Source organism: Diabrotica virgifera, chromosome 1 (genome assembly GCF_917563875.1).
Source record: "Diabrotica virgifera virgifera chromosome 1, PGI_DIABVI_V3a".
Taxonomy (NCBI): Eukaryota; Metazoa; Arthropoda; class Insecta; order Coleoptera; family Chrysomelidae; genus Diabrotica; species Diabrotica virgifera.
This window is the reverse complement of record NC_065443.1, coordinates 25,549,545-25,569,590: the sequence shown is the minus strand read 5'-3', so window position 1 is coordinate 25,569,590 and position 20,046 is coordinate 25,549,545. Positions and strand designations below refer to the sequence as shown.

At 34.6% G+C, this 20,046-nt stretch overlaps 1 protein-coding gene across 1 annotated transcript in view; it reads left to right on the top strand.

The window, feature by feature from the left end:
* Positions 1–298: 298 nt before the first annotated feature.
* Positions 299–20,046, top strand: part of LOC114324168 (pre-mRNA 3' end processing protein WDR33) — a 161,584-nt gene continuing 141,836 nt past the window's right edge. Inside the window, exons 1-2 of the mRNA XM_028271920.2 lie at positions 299–675; positions 756–919. Coding sequence (XP_028127721.2) covers positions 594–675; positions 756–919 — 246 coding nt within the window. The 5' untranslated portion in view covers positions 299–593. The remainder of the gene's footprint in view (positions 676–755; positions 920–20,046) is intronic.

Here is a 20,046-nt window from a genome sequence, read left to right as displayed (position 1 = left end):
ATTTTGCTTTGACACTTTGTTAACGCTCGGAGCGAATACGCAAGTGACGATTATTCGCCAAGTACACGAGTCGTTTGAGTCCGGATTTACTGACAACAGTTGGAAAACGAACGAGTGGCAACGAGTGACAAATAATCGTGTATGAGTAACCCACTCACACGATATGGCAAGTGTACGCAAGTGACGATTATTCGCCAAGTACACGAGTCGTTTGAGTCCGGCTTTAGGAAACATAAAATTTTGACATTTCCCTCATTTCCCACATAACTTGTCATTTAAATTGACTTGATGACTTGTGACATTGACATTATTCCGGTGTGGCTTGTGGGTTTAGGACGTCCATTTTGTAGCATTCATCGAAACGTGAAATAAATTTCGAAAATAAATATAATAATCATATTGTGTAATTTTTTAGACAATAAAAGTGTGTACAAATATTGCTGTAGTGAAAATATACGATAAAACGTTATGTAATTGTGCTACTCATTAATTGCATTCGGGAACAATATTGTTTTTAATGTGCTATTTTTTGAAAGTGTTTTGCGCTCTTACTGAAATTATTTTAGTCGGTTTATAATAAAATATCCTTCAAAATGGATTTTGCCCAACCACCACCAAATATGGGGATGCCTCCCCCTAATTTAGCAGTTGGCCCACCTATGGCTCCGATGCAAGGTAATTTTTTTATGTAATGAGATATAGTTTATAGAATATACAAAGAAGTTCCAATTAATAAGTAAATTATTATTTTGTAGGTTACGGTAATAGACCGCCGTTTAGGCCCTTTGTGAATATTCACAAGCCTCTACCAGGTCCGTTAAGTAACATGACTTTGGAAGATTTTGATGGAAAAAGATTACGAAAGTCTGTCATGAGAAAAACTGTAGATTATAATTCATCTATAATAAAAGAGTTAGAAGTAAGTAAATATAATAAACAATTGTTAAATACCTTTTATGATCACAAGCTGCAGTTGTCACTATAATGTCCCTACCATTTCCAACTATGGAATGTGAAAAGTGGTACTTTTTAGGAGAGCAAAAAATTCTTTTTTAGAGCATCCTAAATCAGTGCCTTGACAAATATGGGAAAATGTTTATATTTTTTGTATGTGATGATGGATGAAGGGGAAGGAAGCGAGTGGTGTGTTGTGTGATTAACAAATTCCAATGAAGCTGAAGGGAAAATTCTATAAAACAGCTATTTACGGTGTGCAAGTACTTGAAAGGGAATTGAGAAAAGATCGTGCGCGAATAGCGGAGAAATATTACAATTTTCTTAAATAATTCATATTGTCAATTGAAATTGTCAAATTGACGTGCATTTCATATCTACTGTCATTGAATAAGACAAATTATATGTTGCTCCACAATATTGATATAATATGCAATTATTATATAAAGGTTAATTTAATTAAGTGTATTTTGCTTGCAGTACTGCATTTTAATAACTAATTTTATTTACTACATACAATTAGGGATTCCAATGAACTGTCAGTGGTGGCCGGTTGATGGCTAAACTGACATGGCCATAGACATAGTTAAGGGGGGTGGTCATGGCGTATCTAATGTTTACATTGAATATTGACAAATTTGTAAAGAATATTCTGTTTGGTTTTGTTTTTTTGTTAATTGTGTAGCGAAATTTGTGAAATTGTGATAGCAAATTAAATATGAAGTGGTTTAAACATTGGATACGCCTATGGATGACAGTTTCGCCATCCAGCAGCCATATTATATCACATGATTTGGAATGCCTAATTGTTTACGTTTTAATAACATAACCTAAATCTTATTTTTTCTTCTTATTATTTTTTTGGACTATGGCCTTGACAATTATCCAGTAACCAGGACTAATATAATTGGCCAATATAATTAAAAGTGCGAATAAAGTTGCAGAGCGTAGAAATAGGTGTCGCTTTGCTGAACTTGCACGGTCCCAATAAGACCCGCTATGATGTATGGAACTGAATGTTTAGATGGATGAGTGGAGTGACAAAAAAGGATAAAATTAAAAATGAGTATATTAGGGGAAGTCTAGGTGTGGCACCAATTGATGCCAAAATGAGAGAGTTAAGATGATTTTGTCGGTATACTACGAAAACCAGATAAATGTCGAAATACCGAAATCAAGAAAAAACGTTTTTAAAGTTTAGTGCTTTATTTTGAATTAAGCGTACCAGTTGTGTTTGATATTTGATATGCTAGTGAAAGGTGCATATATCAGAAATAATATTCTATCATTAGTTTGAAATAGTTAAGAGACCTAGCTGATTAAACCTAAATTTAAGGTCGAGGTGCAATCACTTACCTGGTTTTACCTGTAAATCAAAATAAATCACACTGTATTAACCCATTTAGCGCCAAAGGTGCGAAAACGCACCATTCTTTATAGAATTTTTTTTGACAATTCGTTAATTTTTTTTTAAATCTTTGTATTTTTTAAGCAACCACAAGATATAAGTGTAACTAAATTTAATTTTGTTTAATTTCCAAACTCGTTCTTTCATCACAAAAATATTTTCTAAATGTCCGACATTTTCAATCCTTCGATACAACTTTATTTTTACTGTAGTAATTTTATTGGCATAACACTTTTGTGGTCAAATAAATTAAACCATTATTTTTTTAACCTATTTGTATACCAGTTGTTATAAAAACACAAAAAAATAATTTCTGAGTCATCAAATCTCGTGTTTGAAATCCCGGACTGTGCAATTGTGCGCACTCTGCCTCGGCGCTCCAATCTGTGGACAATTTATATGTAAGGGAGCGCATACCGTATCGATTGGAGCAGTTGCAGGGAGCGCGGAGCGCAAGAAGTTCGTGAACATAGTGGATGGTTAACGCTCTCGAACCATGCAACAGCGTGCGCTCCTCAACGGTCCAATAGGTGGCGGTTTATATGTAGAGGAGCGCATGCATGTAGATGGGAGCAGTTGCAGGGAGCGCGGAGCGCAAGAAGTTTGTGAACATAGTGGATGGTTGGCGCTCCCGGACCGTGCAACAGTGCGCGCTCCGCCTCGGCCTTCCAATTGGTGTTGGTTTATATGTAGAGGAGCGCATACCGTATTGATTGGAGCAGTTGCAGGGAGCGCGGAGTGCAAGAGGTTCGTGAACATATTGGATAGTTGGCGCTCCCGGACCGTGCAACAGTGTGCCAACGACCGTGCGGCAGTGCCTCGGTGGTCCAATATTACGAATGTAGTGGATACGTACCTTTAGAAAGACGGGTATTCTGGTATTCACTTTTGTTATAATCTAGGGTGGGGTAGGGAGGTTGTGTAGTGTTGTAGACAATATGTCGATTTGTCGAATTTATGCAACTGGCACAGTGCAAGATACAGGATTGGAAAGTGTAAACTGAAAATATCTAAAATAATTTCTAAAAAGGATAGAGGGCCGTTCGACTTCGTTTTTGAGAAAGAAGGTGTAGGCAATGTTCTAACCATACTTTATTTTTTATTTAGCGTATGGCTTAAGTATATCACAGAATATATTTAGATTTATGCATTATACAATGCATCACAAACAGATGTCCAATTTTTTTATATATTCGATTGACCCTTCGGTTGCCATTACAAAGTCTATAGGGTCGCCTGTGTATGCTCTGCGTGGGCAGTCCTGAACAATGTGACTGATCGTCTGTCTTGCAGCGCCGCAGTCACAAGAAGGCGAGGGGAGTTTACCCCATCTGTGGAGGGAGTCGGCGCATCTTCCACAGTTTGTTCGAATTCGATTAAGGGCTGCCCAAATCTTACGGGGACGTTCAAATTCGCCAGGTTTCCCTATGATGTCCGGTAGACTATGGTAATGCGGATCTGTCCTACTTTCCCAATCTTCTCTCCATCGGGTATTTAAGTCAAAGTTGGATTGCTGCAGCGCTTGAGCAGATTGTAGAGGGGGTAACCTGGATCGGAGACGGTTTCCAAGAATATCGGGGATGTCGTTGTGGACTAGAAGCTGGCGACTGTCCATTATTTTGTTATATTCTTTAACCAATGCATGTTCGCGGCGTAGGTTGGGTGGTGCTATATTACTAAGGGTAGGTAGCCACATTGTAGGGGTGGGCTTAATTGTGCCTGTTATCATACGCATAGTACGGTTTAGTTGGGTGTCGACCAGGTGGGTATGCCTGCTATTTAGCCACACTGGAGCACAGTATTCTGCCACCGGATATATCAGGCCAAGAGCAGAGGATCTTAATGTTGATGCTGTGGACCCCCATGTAGTGCCGCAGAGTTTCTGTATTATATTGTTGCGTGTTTTCAATTTTGCTGCTGTTTTCGTCAGGTGTTCTCTGAATGTGAGCGTTCTGTCTAGAGTAACCCCAAGGTATTTCGGGTATTTATTGTGTTTTAACAGCTTGTTATTAAAATACACTCGCAATTCTCTGTTTGCCAACTTGTTGTTTAGATGAAAAGCTGATACTTCAGTTTTTGTAGTACTTGGCTGTAGTCTCCATTTCTTAAGGTATTCGCTGAGGATGGATAAGTCATTCGTGAGAGTGATTTCTGTAGTTTCTAAAGATTGGTGGCTTGTTGCAAGGGTCCAGTCGTCAGCATATCCAAACTTCCGAGATTCGGTTTCAGGCATGTCAGCAATATAGAGGCTGAAAAGTAAAGGGGCAAGGACAGAACCCTGTGGAAGACCATTGTTAAGTTTCATCTGTCTACTCGTCTCCTTTCCCATTATAACCTGGAAGGCTCTGTTGGTCAGCATGTTGTCAATGAGGTTAATTATCTTTCTGCAGGGGATAATGCGGGCCAGTTTATATATTAATCCCTGTCTCCAAACAGTATCATATGCTGCTGTTAGATCTATAAATACTGTTGCTGTCTTTTGTTTCTTTTGAAAACTAGCTTCTATAAAAGTTGTTAATGACAGCACTTGGTCCGTACAGCTTCGATGAGGGCGGAAGCCAGCTTGTTCAATGGGGACATTTTCTAGTATCCTGTGACTAATTCTGTTGAGGAGAAGCTTTTCTAATAGTTTATATACCATGCTGAGTAGAGCTATGGGGCGGTAGTTTTCTGGCTTATCGTTTGATTTGCCCGGTTTCGGAATTGCAATTATCTTTGTTCGCTTAAGTGAGAAAGGAATGTTACCTGACTGAAGTATATCATTAAAGAACATTGCAAGCCACTGTTTCGTGTATGCACCACTGTGTATCAAGAACTCTGGATGGATACCATCAAAGCCAGGTGCTTTACCTGATTTCATTTCTTTCAGCGCATGTGTGATTTCAGAAATAAGTATTCTTGCTGAATATTCGGAGTTCGTTCTGTTCATTTGTTTTAATGCCCTTAAGTCTCTTTTCACGTTGGTAGTATGTGTTCGATCTCGTGGAGCTCTGGATAGAGATACTATATGGGAGGCAACCTTGTTAGGAGACATTTTAGACTCTCTGGATTCCAGCTGGTTAGCTCCTCCAATTTTCCGCAACAAGGACCATGCCTGCCGGCTTGATTTTTTGAAGTCAAGGTTTTCGACAGTCTTTATCCATTTTTGGCGTCTAGCTGTATCGATGTTGTGTAAAAGCTCATCGGCTATTTCTCGGTCACCACTTTCGAGAAACTTCGTGTATAAGTCTTCGCATGTTTCAGTCCATCCAGGCACATATTCTTTGCGATACCCCCTAGGGATGGTTTTCTTGGCAGTGCTTATTACTGCGCCCACAAACCTCTCATAATGTTTGCTGGTTGGAGGGACCCAGCTCAAGGTTCGGTCTAGTTGTTCAGAGAACTTCTTCCAGTTTGCTTTTCTAAGATTCCACCTGGGTCGAGGATATGATTTAATTATTGGAATTGATATTCCGATGGTGATAAGCACCGGACGATGTTGAGTATGTGGGAAGTCTGCAAGGACACTTCTCGCAGTTGTTAGTGGTCTGTCATTGGTATCTTTTGAGACAAAACATAGGTCTGGGTTATATTCTTTTCTCCATGCAGCTGATTTAAATGTTCCTCTGTCTTTGGCATCAAAAACTAGGTATGTGTTTTGCTCTTCGGACCATTCTACTAGTGCCTCCCCATTTTCATCATTCGTGGTGTACTTCCACATTTCGTGGTGGCTGTTGAAGTCGCCGATGTATATAGTAGGATGTGGATGAGTCTTTAGCACTTCTGGGTTCCATGTAGTGGCTGGAGGTTTGTATATGTTAACTACGGTAATATCTCCAATCTTGGTGACTACTTCATGTATATTATTTTCATTGGAAGCAGAAAGTAGGAAACCATTTTCTATATTGCAGCGAATGTAGGTTGCGACGCCGTAATGTTTATCATAGGTGGCTCCCAGTAAATCGTAGCCAGGTATCTTTCCCCTTAAATCAAGCTGGACTTTGTCTTCAGTATGGGTCTCTTGTATGTCTCTAACCATACTATTTTTGTTTATCAAAACTTCCAGGTCCATTTACACTCTAAATGTTTTGAGACTTTTCACAAAAAAACAAAATTGTCTATTTCAATTTTTATATCTCATTTCCGCCAAAGGTTCGAAAACGAACCATTTTGTTGTTGTGACACCTGTCATTATCAAAGTGTAAAATAATTTTTTTACGACTGTTTAAGTTTATTTTACTCTAGTTAATCAAATATATTACATATTATTGCAGTATTTCTTTGCTTGGCGGTTAATGGGTTAAAGACACTTATCACCTTTTTACCGAATATGGTAGATATACAGCAGTAGAAATATATTGTTGTCCGGCAAATATATATGTGCGCTTAGTTGGTTTTACATGCAAAAGAACTTTGATTTTATGGAAGTAAGTAGCGATATATTGTTTTATTTGAAAATGAAAAGTTGGTTAGGTGTAACTTATTTGTTTATTACACAAATTATCTGCTGAATGGTAAGTCGTATCATTTATTAGGTTTTACCTATACGTAGAGCGTAAAAAGCTGAGAATTTTGGTAAACTTAACTCAATATTTTAAAATTTGTCATTTATCTGGTTTTCGCAGTATACCGACGATTTGGTCATGTTCAACGTTGAGAAATTAATCACCCAATACAAAGAATTGCTGAAGTGCAGATTCCTGGAAGGAGTAGGACAGACCAAAGAAGACCTGGGCGGAGACAATTAGGCAGGACATGTTGGTAAAGGGGATTAATATAGATATGACCCAAGGAGTTGTGTGGAGAAATGTAATTAGGGAAGCCGACCTCGCATAGGGATAAGGCAAAGAGAATGATGATGATGTAATGTTTAATCCTTGTTAGATTGCTAACAAAATTGAACTGCTCATTGTTTTTTCTTTTTAAAAAATCACATTCATCCCTTTGCTTTTTGCATTAATTAACGATTTGTTTTGGCCCAATGTTTCAAAATTGCCAATGTGATATTTTCGACAGTTCATATTGTTATAATTTTAACACATTCATATCCGTAATTGAAAAGGAGGAAAAGTAAAATAATTTTAATGTTCTTAAAACAGTTTATTACAAATCATTTAAGGGGTCATATATGTTTCTCGAGCTTAAAAAGTAGTCTAAATGTAATGATAAATTGTATGAAAACTATTGGGCTAATTGATTTCATTTTTTTTTTAATTTTAAAGGTGGACTCTTAAGGTGATACAGTAGCGATCAACAGGTAGCCAAAACGCGTTCCAAGATTGCGGCTGTAATTTTGAATATTTTTTCGAGATATTTGGCACGTATTCGTAATATAATAAAGAATGGCGGTACAGAGCCCGATTTGAAAAATATATTAATCTGTGGAAATTACTCTGTAATTAAATACAATATTAAAAAACTAGCCTGTACCGCCATTAAGAAGAACAAAAAAATACACTTTCTTCAAATAAACTTTTTTATCCGATGCCTAGATTTTGTGTCATTTTGGAACTACTAAGGAAATAAAAAATTTAGTTTTTTTAGTAAAAATTTTTTTAATATTGTATTTAATTACAGAGTAATTTCTACATACAGTGGAACCCCGATAAGTCGGCCCCCGATAACCCGGAAGTCCGGCTAACCCGGACCGATTTTCATCAGATAAACATTTTGATTTTCAATATTTTGTATTTTTCAATTTAATTGTGGCTTATTTCCAATCAAAATAGTTAATTATCAGACAAACCTTTCAACAATAAAAATGTGTAATATAATATTTGAGAGATAATGTGTACTTATGTGTGTAATTTGAACTATACGATATTAAAAATGACTCATAGCACACGCCGCAGAAACAACAGCCACCTGTCTGTAGTATCTATTCCTTTTTATTTCAAACTGTCAGCATTGTTTAGGAAAGACTATTTAAAAAATTCTTTTATAAACAATGGTCTTTAGTATTGTGTGTCTTGTATTGTTCGCTTCCATTTGCTTACGTTTGGGTTTGGTGTTTTTTTTAGTAATTTTAATGAGTAGGTACTATGTGCATATTTATAAATATATTTCATGTTATTTCAATTCTAACGGAGTTTATCTGTAAGTATACCGTATTTTATTAATTTTTACCATATTCTCCGGCTATCTCGGATTTTCGATAACCCGGATCGGTCGCGGTCCCGATTAATCCGAGTTATCGAGGTTCCACTGTATTAATATATTTTTCAAATTGGTCTCTGTACCGCCATTCTTTATTATATTATGAATACATGTCCCAAATATCTCGAAAAAATATTCAAAATTACAGCCGCAATCTTGGAACGCGTTTTCGCTACCTGTTGATCGCTACTGTTTTCTCTTAAGGAACATAAAACATATGTTAAAAGTTAAAAAATAATTAAAAACATGGCGGCTGTGTCCAGTGGTGTAGAAAGTGTTTTTTTTTTTCAGGTCAAACAGTGGGCATGATTCAGGTCGTAATATTTATCTGAAACAAAAATTGTTTATTTGTTATCATTTTTTAGTCATAGTTCTCGTGTGACGAGAGGAATTTAAGAAAAAAAATTACAGAAATAGTCGAAATTTAAAAAAAAGTCGTAATTTTCACCAAAAAAATTGTCTATTTTTATATTGCTATTCGAAAATGGTTAAGTTTAATCAAAAAAGCTCTCGTCACATGATAGTGAATCTAATTTAGAATATGTATGCCAAAAATTAAGTTAATCGCACGAACGGTTAAGCAGTTATCATGCCCACCGTTATGAAAAATGCTATTGATAAATAAAATAACTCTCCTGTCGATTAGTAAAAAGTTTATTAAACAATTAGCCTGAGAAAACTGAAAATATTAATTAAAACATGTGTAACATTTGTGTAACGGAACTTCCAATAATGAACATAACCATAAAACTTAATTCTTCTTTTTCTTTATATCTTGAATATTACATTAGTTCGGGAGCTTACATTAACACTCCCACTTATTCAAGATTTGACAACAAATGCTAAAACAAAGACCTAACACATTAACAAATACAAAGTTTAAATTGACAAATTTAACTTATTCAATAAATTGTTAAAAACTGTCTTTGACAATGCTTTAGTGAACAAGTCCGCTAACTGATTACTTGTATTGACATAGCTTACACATATGTTCTTGTTTTCACACTCATCTCGAACAAAGTGAACCTTAATATCAATATGCTTTGTTCTGCTATGAAATTGTTGTGCCTGTGTTAGCTTAATGGCAGATTGATTATCAACAAAGATGTTGACAGGTGAGACATCAATTCCAATCTCCTTTAAAAAATTTCTAAGCCATAAAGCTTCTCTAACACCAAAAGCCAAGGACACATATTCGGCCTCTGTCGTTGATTGTGCCACTACGTTCTGTTTTTGACTCTTCCAGGTAATAGGACCATTGCCTAGTATAAATACATATCCACTAGTAGATTTTCTTGTATCCAGACAGCCAGCATAGTCTGCATCAGTGTAGCCTATTACCTTGATTTGTGTAGTTTTTCTGTACACAATTTTATAATGAGCAGTATATTTCAGATATCTAAAAATTCGTTTTACTGCTTTCCAATGTTCATCACTCCAAGCATTAAAGAATCTGCTTACCTGATTAACTGCAAATGTAATATCTGGGCGACTGGTGGTTGCTAGAAATATTAGTGAACCAACAGCCTCACGATATGGCAAAGATTTATTACAATTTAAAATATTTCCTTTAGACAAAGGTACACTAGGCTCTGCAGGAATCTTTAATGGGTTAGCATTAGTCATATTAAATTTAACAAGAAGTTTTTCTATATAATTATGTTGATGAATAGCAATTGTACCTGCACTAAGATCTTGTTCAATCTCAAGTCCAACAAAATGTAATTTATTATTTAAATTTACAGTTATTTTAAATATTTGCTTTAAAGATTCTAGAAGTTCATTAATAGCACTTTCTGATTTTGACATGACAAGTCCATCATCAACATAAATTGCTAAATAAGTTTCAGAATTTGCAAAATTACCAACAAAAACACATTGATCACTTTTTAATTGTCTAAAGTCAAATTTATTAAGAAAAGATACAAACTTCTGGTTCCAGCATCGTGGTGATTGCTTAAGTCCATATAAGCTTTTATTCAATTTACACACTAAGTTGTGTGACTTCTTACTTTCAAAACCAGTTGGCTGCTTCATATACACACACTCTGGTAGATCACCATACAGGAATGCAGTCTGTACATCAAAGTTAGCAAGTCTAAGATCCTTTTCCACTGCTAACGATAACAAAATCCGCACTGAGTCATACCGCACAACCGGCGCGAAAGTGTCTTCATAGTCTATCCCACGTTCTTGCATAAAACCGCGTGCAACCAGACGTGCTTTATAACGAACAGGATTACCATCTGAGTCAGTCTTAACACGATAAACCCACTTATTGTCTATCACTTTTGCACCATCAGGCAATTTTACTAAGTCCCATGTGTTATTAAACTTGAGGGCGTCTATTTCTTCTTCCATTGCTTGTTGCCACTTGCTAGAGTCCTCACACTTTCTTGCACTTTCATAACTTATGGGTTCAAGTATGTCACAGTAGTTTGCTACACCATAATAGTCCGGCTTAGACAGTGTATTTCTGTTACGTAGCTGTCTATCATTTACATGATCATCATTCGCATCATAGAACAGATTACAATCAAAATCCTCATCATCATGATCTGTTGCTTGAGACCTACTACCTTGTGACATGTCTAAACTCTCTTCATTGTCACTTTCTTGAATATCGTACATATCATCATAGTCTCTTTCTTCATTATCATCTAGGAGTTCAAATTTTAATCTAAAGTTTTCCTTCTTATTTTTAATTGTTTCGTTTTCATCAAAATTTACATTGCAGCTCACTTCAATTCTTCTCTTCTCACAATCCCACAGTCTATAATTTGATGAATATCCATCATATCCAACGAACAATAATTTTCTTGATTTTGAATCAAACTTCTTACGAAACTGTGATGGTATCAACATGTAAGCTGTACTGCCAAAAACTCTGATGTGCTTTAGATCTGGTTTTCGCCCAAACCATTTTTCATATGGAGTCATGTTTTGTACTTGACTTGAAGCCGTTCGATTAAGAACATATACAGCAGTATTTACAGCTTCGGTCCACAATTCTTGTGACACATTTTTGTTGATAAGCATAGTCCTCGCACTTTCAACAATTGTCCTTAACTGCCTCTCACTGCGGCCATTTTGTTGAGGTGTATAAGGAGCTGAACATTCATGTAATATACCATTCTTCCTGATAAAATCCTGAAAGTCACTATTGATATATTCTCCTTTACCTTGGTCGCTTCTTAAAACCTTAATCTTATTGCCAGTTTGTTTTTCAATCAGTATTTTAAAATCTTTAAACTTGTTGAGAACATCTGACTTGTGCTTTAGAAAATAAACACTGCAGTAACCGCTACAATCATCTTTAAATAAAACAAAATATTTTGATCCACTTGGAGAAGAAATGTTTACTGGCCCGCATACATCCGTGTGAATAAATTCACCTGGTTTGTCTGATCTGCTTCTTGTAAGACTTTTATGGGATTTTCTTGACTGCTTCCCATACTGGCATGTCTCACAGAAAAATTCTTCTTTGTCGTCAACTCTCATGTTGTCTACCAAATTAGCTGTTTTCTTAATTGTGGTGAAGTTGATATGCCCTAGGCGATCATGCCATAACTTTATTGATGTTTTGCAAGCTAAATTACATTCTGCAATAGGCTTAACTCTAAATTGCATGACCCACAGATTATCTCTACGTACTCCAACACATGAAATGTTTCCATTTGGCTCTAGAAATTGACACCTGTTTTTATGAGAATGATAGGTAAAGTTTTTATCTGTCATAGCTCCCACTGAAAATAAGCTGTGACTAAGTTCAGGAATGTATAGGACATTATTTATAGTACGATCATACCACTCACCTTCTACAAATGCCTGTATCTCAATAACACCCTTACCTTCTGCAGGAATCAGCTTGTCGTTTGCTATTCTAACAAACGTAGGTTCGGATAGAGATTCTAATTTTGAAAACAACAATTTTTCACCAGTCATGTGTAGGCTTGCTCCTGAGTCACATATCCACTCACTTTTATTTGCGCTGGAGGTTGACAAGTACATGGAAGAAATATCGCATATATAAGCTGAACTTTGATTACTTTCTGATGACTTATTTTTATCTTGATTTTTAGAATCATGTATTCTCTTTCTACACTCTCTGACCCAGTGTCCCTTGCGTTTACAATAATTACAGGTGGTATTCTTCTTTAAGTCCTGTATATTTGTTTTCTTTTTACTGGTGACTTCCAGTTTACTTTGTAAAGCCTCTACTTGTAAAGCAAGACGGGATATTTCAGAGTCATCATTATTCATTCTAGTTTCTTCTTTAAGCAATCTTGCTGCTAAATTTTCAAACGTTTGCTGATTACTAGCTACAGAGTCCCAGGCTGTACGAAAGGCATTAAATCTAGGAGGTAAACTATTAATTACTTTGGAACAAACAGCACTATTACTAATAGTTTCTTTAACATCTTTTAACTGTCTAACTAATAGCTCAATTGTTGATATATGCTCTGCAACTTTTGCATTATCATGCATTTTATATTCATAAAATTTTTGCCATAGTAACTCTCTAGATATTTCTGTCTTTTGTTCATGTATTGTGATCAGTCTTGACCACATTTCAGAAGCATTTTCACAATTTATCAAATGTTGTATTTGATCTTGACATATAGTAGATAATAAAATTACCTGTGCCTTTGAATTTTTCTCATCCCATTCTTTCCACTCACTGCTAGTTTGGACTGCTGGTTCTGTAACTGTTCCATTCACAATTGAAAGCAGCTTCTCTGCTTTAAACAAAATGGTTACACTGAATTTCCATAGTTGAAAATTTGAGCCATCAAACTTGGTGATATTACCAGAATCAATTTTCACAGCTGAGGCCATTTTTGCACTTCACTAAATGTTTATTTTGTAATTGTACGACTTGAACGTAGCACAAAATAAACACGGGGGCCACTCACGACTTGAACGCGAAACAACTAATCTTTTTACCGGCGCGAAGAACAGGCTAGTTCTCAAATCTCACAATAACGTGTCTGGGCAGCCATAACCTGATAAATAAAATAACTCTCCTGTCGATTAGTAAAAAGTTTATTAAACAATTAGCCTGAGAAAACTGAAAATATTAATTAAAACATGTGTAACATTTGTGTAACGGAACTTCCAATAATGAACATAACCATAAAACTTAATTCTTCTTTTTCTTTATATCTTGAATATTACATTAGTTCGGGAGCTTACATTAACAGCTATTTCGAGAAAAACGCGTTTAAATTTTTGCAAGTGTTATATATAAGTGTATAAATTATATTTAAAGAAATTGTTAAAGGTGTTTTTTTTTTAGTTGGTATTGCTAGAAAATTAATGTATGCAGCTATAGTCTGTTTTTAAACCAAGAAGAGTAATTCAAATTTCCCGAGCCGTAAAGCTTGTTTGTAATTTGTCCAACTCGGGCAAGTTTACTCCACTGTTATCAAATTTTGACACTAATGACATTTATAAAATTTTGACATTTTTGGCATGTCATAGGTTAATTAGGTTATATCAGCGATTTTTTGTATTTTCTGTGTTATTCCTTTAATCTTTAGATTTTTAGTCTATTTTATTTATTTATTATTTATTTACGGACCGAAGTCCATTAGTACATGATACAATTAAAATTTTTTACAATTAAAATGTCACACAAATTAGAAAAATAAGATCTAGTAGATACAAAATTGGTAAATACATAACAAACAATAATAAAGAATAAACTTACTTGCTCTCATTCAACAATTGAGAGCTAGAACATTTTGAAATTGACAAATACAACTTATCCTAGAACAAAGACAATAACAGTAGTTGACAAATCAGTCTTGAAATTAGAACATTAAGTTAAGTATAAATATAATTGTGTGGAAAACGCAGTAAAGTCGTTCACAAAGAAATCAATTTGCGGAGATAATGTGTTTGCTAATTTAAGAGTTTTAGAGAGATAGGAACTTTAACTATAATTTGTGCGGTTAATGACCTCGTGGAAGGTGGTCACAGAACGGGTGGTTCTTGAAGGTACATGTAGACCAATTTTATTTAAAAGTGGGATACAGAATTTATGACCATGAATTAAGTTATATAAGAAGCAAAGATCTTTATGTTGACGACGACTCTGTAATGAGTCAAGTCGAATAATTTGCAGTAAAGACTCATAACTTTGACCAGTGAGATGCATCTTATAAGCATAATAACGTAAGAATTTACGCTGAACTTGTTCGATTTTATTAATATGACAGTTATATTGAGGTGACCAAACACATGATGCATAATCTAAATGTGGTCTAACCAAAGAACAATAAAGAAATTTTAAAGAACGACCAGTCGTAAAGTCATAGCTGCATCTTTTAACAAAGCCAAGCATCTTTAATGACTTAGAAACCATGCTATTAATGTGTAGGTTGAAATTTAAGTTAGTATCAAGAATAACACCCAGATCTATAACTGAGTCAACTAATTGTAACCTAGTGTCCCGTATAAAGTAAGAATTATTCTCAAAGTGTCTTAGTCGAGTAAAAGTTATAGCATGGCATTTGTTTGCATTTAAGTCCATACCATTAAGTGAGCACCATTCCACAAGACCATTAAGATCTGATTGCAAATTGTAGTGATCCAAATCAGAGGTAATTATGTGAAATAATTTAAGGTCATCAGCAAATAGAAGAAATTGAGCAAAATTGAAGCTTTTATTTATGTCATTTATAAATAAATTAAAAAGGATAGGTCCTAAGTGGGAGCCTTGAGGTACACCCGATGTAACTATAATTTCATTAGAGAAATAATTCTTAATACGAACTATCTGCCTTCTATCTAATAGATAATTTCGAATCCAACTAAGCAGAGGATCAGAGAAACCCAACTGTTCGATCTTATGTAACAATAACGTATGGTTGACTCTATCGAATGCCTTGGAAAAATCTGTATAAATCGCATCTACCTGTTGTTTACTTTCCAATGCTTCATTTAAGAAGGAGGTATAATTTAACAAGTTCATTTCAGTTGATCTCCCCATAACAAAACCATACTGTTGTTCAATGATTACATTTTGTATAGTAGGCTTAATTTTGTCACATATTAAACTCTCGAATAGTTTAGGTATAGTATTAACAGTTGTTTTTAAAACTCTTTTAGTATAATATAATATTTATGGATCAACCAAAAAAAAAGATGTATTTGGTGATATTTCTAGTGACTTTCTTGGGTGTGAATCTGTATTTTTAGTTTACTCCTCTTGGTTTAAAAATAAAGCTTAGAAACATAAAAGTTAAAAATAGTCACAATACAGTAACCACTTAATACACACATTAATTTCTAGGTTACTGTCAAAAAATGATCCATTTTTTTTATTTTATAATTCACTTCCCCATATAAAGTAAAATTAAAGAAATATTTTAAGGGGTGTAGTAAGTGTATTTTTCATGACAGGAGTGTAAAAAATAAATGTTGTTCTGAAGCTATTTTCTTGTGGCATTTTTACAATTTTAACTATTTATAATGAGAAATAAACCACAATATTATTAAAAAATGATTTTTATTAACACCAATAAGTACTCTCATTGTCAAAAAAAAAAACTAAATTTAAATTTAGCTAGTTCTTTAAAGGAGATCACTCACTGGAGTGATACTCTACATGTCAATCTCACATTTGTCAAAGCAAACGCTTATTGCCCTTCCGGCAGATTGCAGAATCCATTAGGGGTTATATATATATATATATATATATATATATATATATATATATAAAAAATAACGTTTCAACGCCCAAATCGGGTGCCGTTGTCAAAATACAAAATACTACTAACATAAACAAAAATGTTGTTGCTTAGTAAAAAAAATTCTTCTAATAATTTATTTAATTTGACTCATTTATATCGGCAATTCAGATACATAATATGATACATTTTAAAGTAGAAGACTTTAAAATGTATCAAATTGCAAATTCCTCGGTGGAATGCAGTAGGATGTGGATACCCATACTGAAAGAGGAAGTCAATAGAAAGAAAATACCACAATTAGTAAGTCAATAGTCAAGTTAGTACATATTTTATATTTTAGTATTACTTATATATCCATGTATTATTGATATTATTTATAATTTAAACAAAATTGTAGTTAAGTCAGAATTTGGTATTAATTTTGAGAGTAAATTAAATGTAAGACCAAATACTTACGATGTCGGGATAGTATCACGAGGTTTTTCCTGGTTTTCCCTCGTGATTTACTATGAGATCTCTAACGCGAGAATTTTAATGTCACCGTTGCATGTGATTGTCTTTTTAAAGACAGATCACATGCTATGATTTTTTTGTGAAGGATATTCTTGAGTTGGGGTTGATTTCATGTAATCGAATGAACTATCTTTCAGTAAAGTCGTCCCAGGAACGCAACTCATAAATATTGGCAATATCATTTTAAAGTCTTCTACTTTAAAATGTATCATATTATGTATCTGAATTGCCGATATAAATGAGTCAAATTAAATAAATTATTAGAAGAATTTTTTTACTAAGCAATAGGCTGGTGCGAAAAAAGTCAAGTTGATAATTCCGTATCGCTATAGTGCGGAAAAGTTGCGATTGGTAATTACAAGAAAAACAAAAAAAGAATTATTCAAATCGGACATTATCTTCCGATCCCGCAACAGGCCTAAAGATTATGAAAAAAATGAAATTTTACCTTTTTTCCAACAATGTTTATTTATCCTTCGTGTACGTTTTATTTATCGCTATAGTAAAATTTATTTACAGTTTGCATGGTAGAGTAATAAAAACAATATATTTACGCATTTAACGAATATCTTCCGATCCCGCAAGGTCAATCAAAATCTATAAAAATTTTAAATTTTTTTATGATTTTGATAAATTAAAAAACATTTTAGTTATCTCATTTTTCTGTTACATTGTGAAGCTCTTCGCTTGTTTAGATATTGTTTGATAATATTTAAACAACCCAGAACTCAAAACGAGGGGGTGGTTGCAGTTCTAGCTCCACACGCACCCCTCTCTCCAACCAACCAATGAGAGTGTGTTTTTTACATTATGTACATATGTTCATTTCTTTTTCATCTGTTTGTGTCCAGCTCTTAAACATTAACTTTGTATTGTGATTTCTTGGTAAAATCTGGCAGCATGGACCTTGATTTAAATGTTTTCCTGATGAAACCATCTGTTGATTGGGGCCCACATACATTAGCATTAGACGATGCTTCCGTGAGCAACCTTAGACACCGCTAGTCAGCTTGCATGTGGCAGGGATAGTTTTGTACATTTCAGTCTGGCATGTCTCCCGATGTAATGCAAGAAGTTGTATCTTCATTTGAAACTCTTCAAAGAACTGGTGGAGAAGAGAGTTTTGTAACATTCCAGTCTATTATTTTAGTGTAGTCCTGTGCTTGAAAATGTAAAATAGGAGGGATGAAATTTCTAATACTCTTGCCCTTGGCTTTAGTCTGTCCGGCTTTTAACACTCTCCTTGGCCCTAGCTCTCTAATGTGTTTCCTTTCTCCCTACTACTTGAAATTTTGATGCACAGGACTAAACTAAAATAATAGACTGGAATGTTGCAAAACTATCTTCTCCACCACTTCCTCTAAGAGTTTTAAATGAAGATATAACTCCTTGTACTACATCGGGCGACATGTCAGACTGGAATGTACAAAACTATCCCTGCCACAAGCCAGCTGATGAGCGGTGTCCAAAGTTGGCCACGGAAACATCGTCTAATGCTAATGTATGTGGGACTCAATCAAGAGATGGATGAATCAGGACAACACTTAAATCAAGGTCCATGCTGCCAGGTTTTACCAAGAAATCAAAATGCAAAGTTGGTGTTTGAGAGCTGGACACAAACAGATGAAAAAGAAATGCACATAATGTAAATAATGTAAAAAAACACACATTCATTGGTTGGTTGGAGAGAAAGGTGCGTGTGGAGCTGGAAGTGCCACCACCCCCTCGTTTTGAGATCTGGGTTGTTTAAATATTGTCATACAATATCTAAACAAGCAATGAGCTTTACAATGTAACAGAAAAATGAGATAACTAAATGTTTTTTAATTTTTCAAAATCATCAAAAATTTCAAATTTTTATAGATTTTGAGTGACCTTCCGGGATCGGAAACTATCCGTTAAATGCGTAAAACAATTTTTTTTAGTACTCAACCATGCAAAGTGTAAATAAATTTTACTATAGCGATAAATAAAACGTACACGAAGGATAAATAAAATTTTTTTTTAAAAGGTAAAATTTCATTTTTTTCATAATCTTTAGGTCCGCTGCGGGATCGGAAGATAAAGTCCGATTTGAATAATTCCTTTTTTGTTTTTCTTGTAATTACCAATCGCAACTTTTCCGCACTATAGCGATACGGAATTATCAACTTGACTTTTTTCGCACCACCCTACTAAGCAACAACATTTTTGTTTATGTTAGTAGTATTTTGTATTTTCACAACGGCACCCGATTTGGGCGTCGAAACGTTAATAAAAATCATTTTTTAATAATATTGTGGCTTATTTCCCATTATAAATAGTTAAAATTAAAAAATAAATATTTTTAATTTAGTCAATTAAAAGTCACAGTAAGTGACCATTTTGGAGTGTAATTTTCAGGGCCAACTCTGAATTGCATGAAAATTTGGATTTAGGTTCACTTACCCTCCACTTCAAAGTTGCATTTGTGCCCTTGGCAGCTTTTACTTGTGGTGGCAGTCACCCCATTTCAGGGGTGAGAGAACCCGTGTTTAAAATAAGTCCAGAAATAGATAAATTGACTAATCTAAGTAACTTGTACTTGTGGTGGCAGTCACCCCATTTCAGGGGTGAGAGAACCCGTGTTTAAAATAAGTCCAGAAATAGATAAATTGACTAATCTAAGTAACTTTCGTTCTATAGAGTTTTTAAAACTTGGAAACAGTCGTGCCGTGAGAAAAAATCTCACATTTTATCCTTTTCCGTGATAACTTGATGAAAAATTTTGCAACATTGCTTTCCACTTGTAAGTGCCTCGAGGGGGATCATAGTAATGTGTGGAAATTTTTTTGTAATTTTTTTTTATTTTATTTTTCTTATTTTTGTTTTTTTATATTTATTTATTTATTCACGGGCAAGCCCTATTCAGCTATAAATGTTACAGTGTTCTAAATTATCATAATACAGTGGAACCCCGATAAGTCGGCCCCCGATAACCCGGAAGTCCGGCTAACCCGGACCGATTTTCATCAGACAAAAATTTAACAAATAAACAATTTAACAATTTTATCAAATAAAAATGTATGTAGGCCAAATAATATTTCAGAGATAATGTGTATTTGTGTAATTTGAACACATAAGTACAATAGTAAAAATGATTCATGCACACGGCGGCAGCCAGAGCGACCGTCTCAGCTTATCGGAAAGAACAGACACCTGTCTGTATTCCTTTTTCTTTATTTATGTCAAACTGTCTTAGCATTGTTTAAAAAAGACGTGACTATTTAAAAATTCTTGTATTGTGTGTAGTACAGCCTATTAATCACTTCCGTTCTGTAATGTAATCGTGCTTCAGATTGTGTTTGCTTTGTCTAC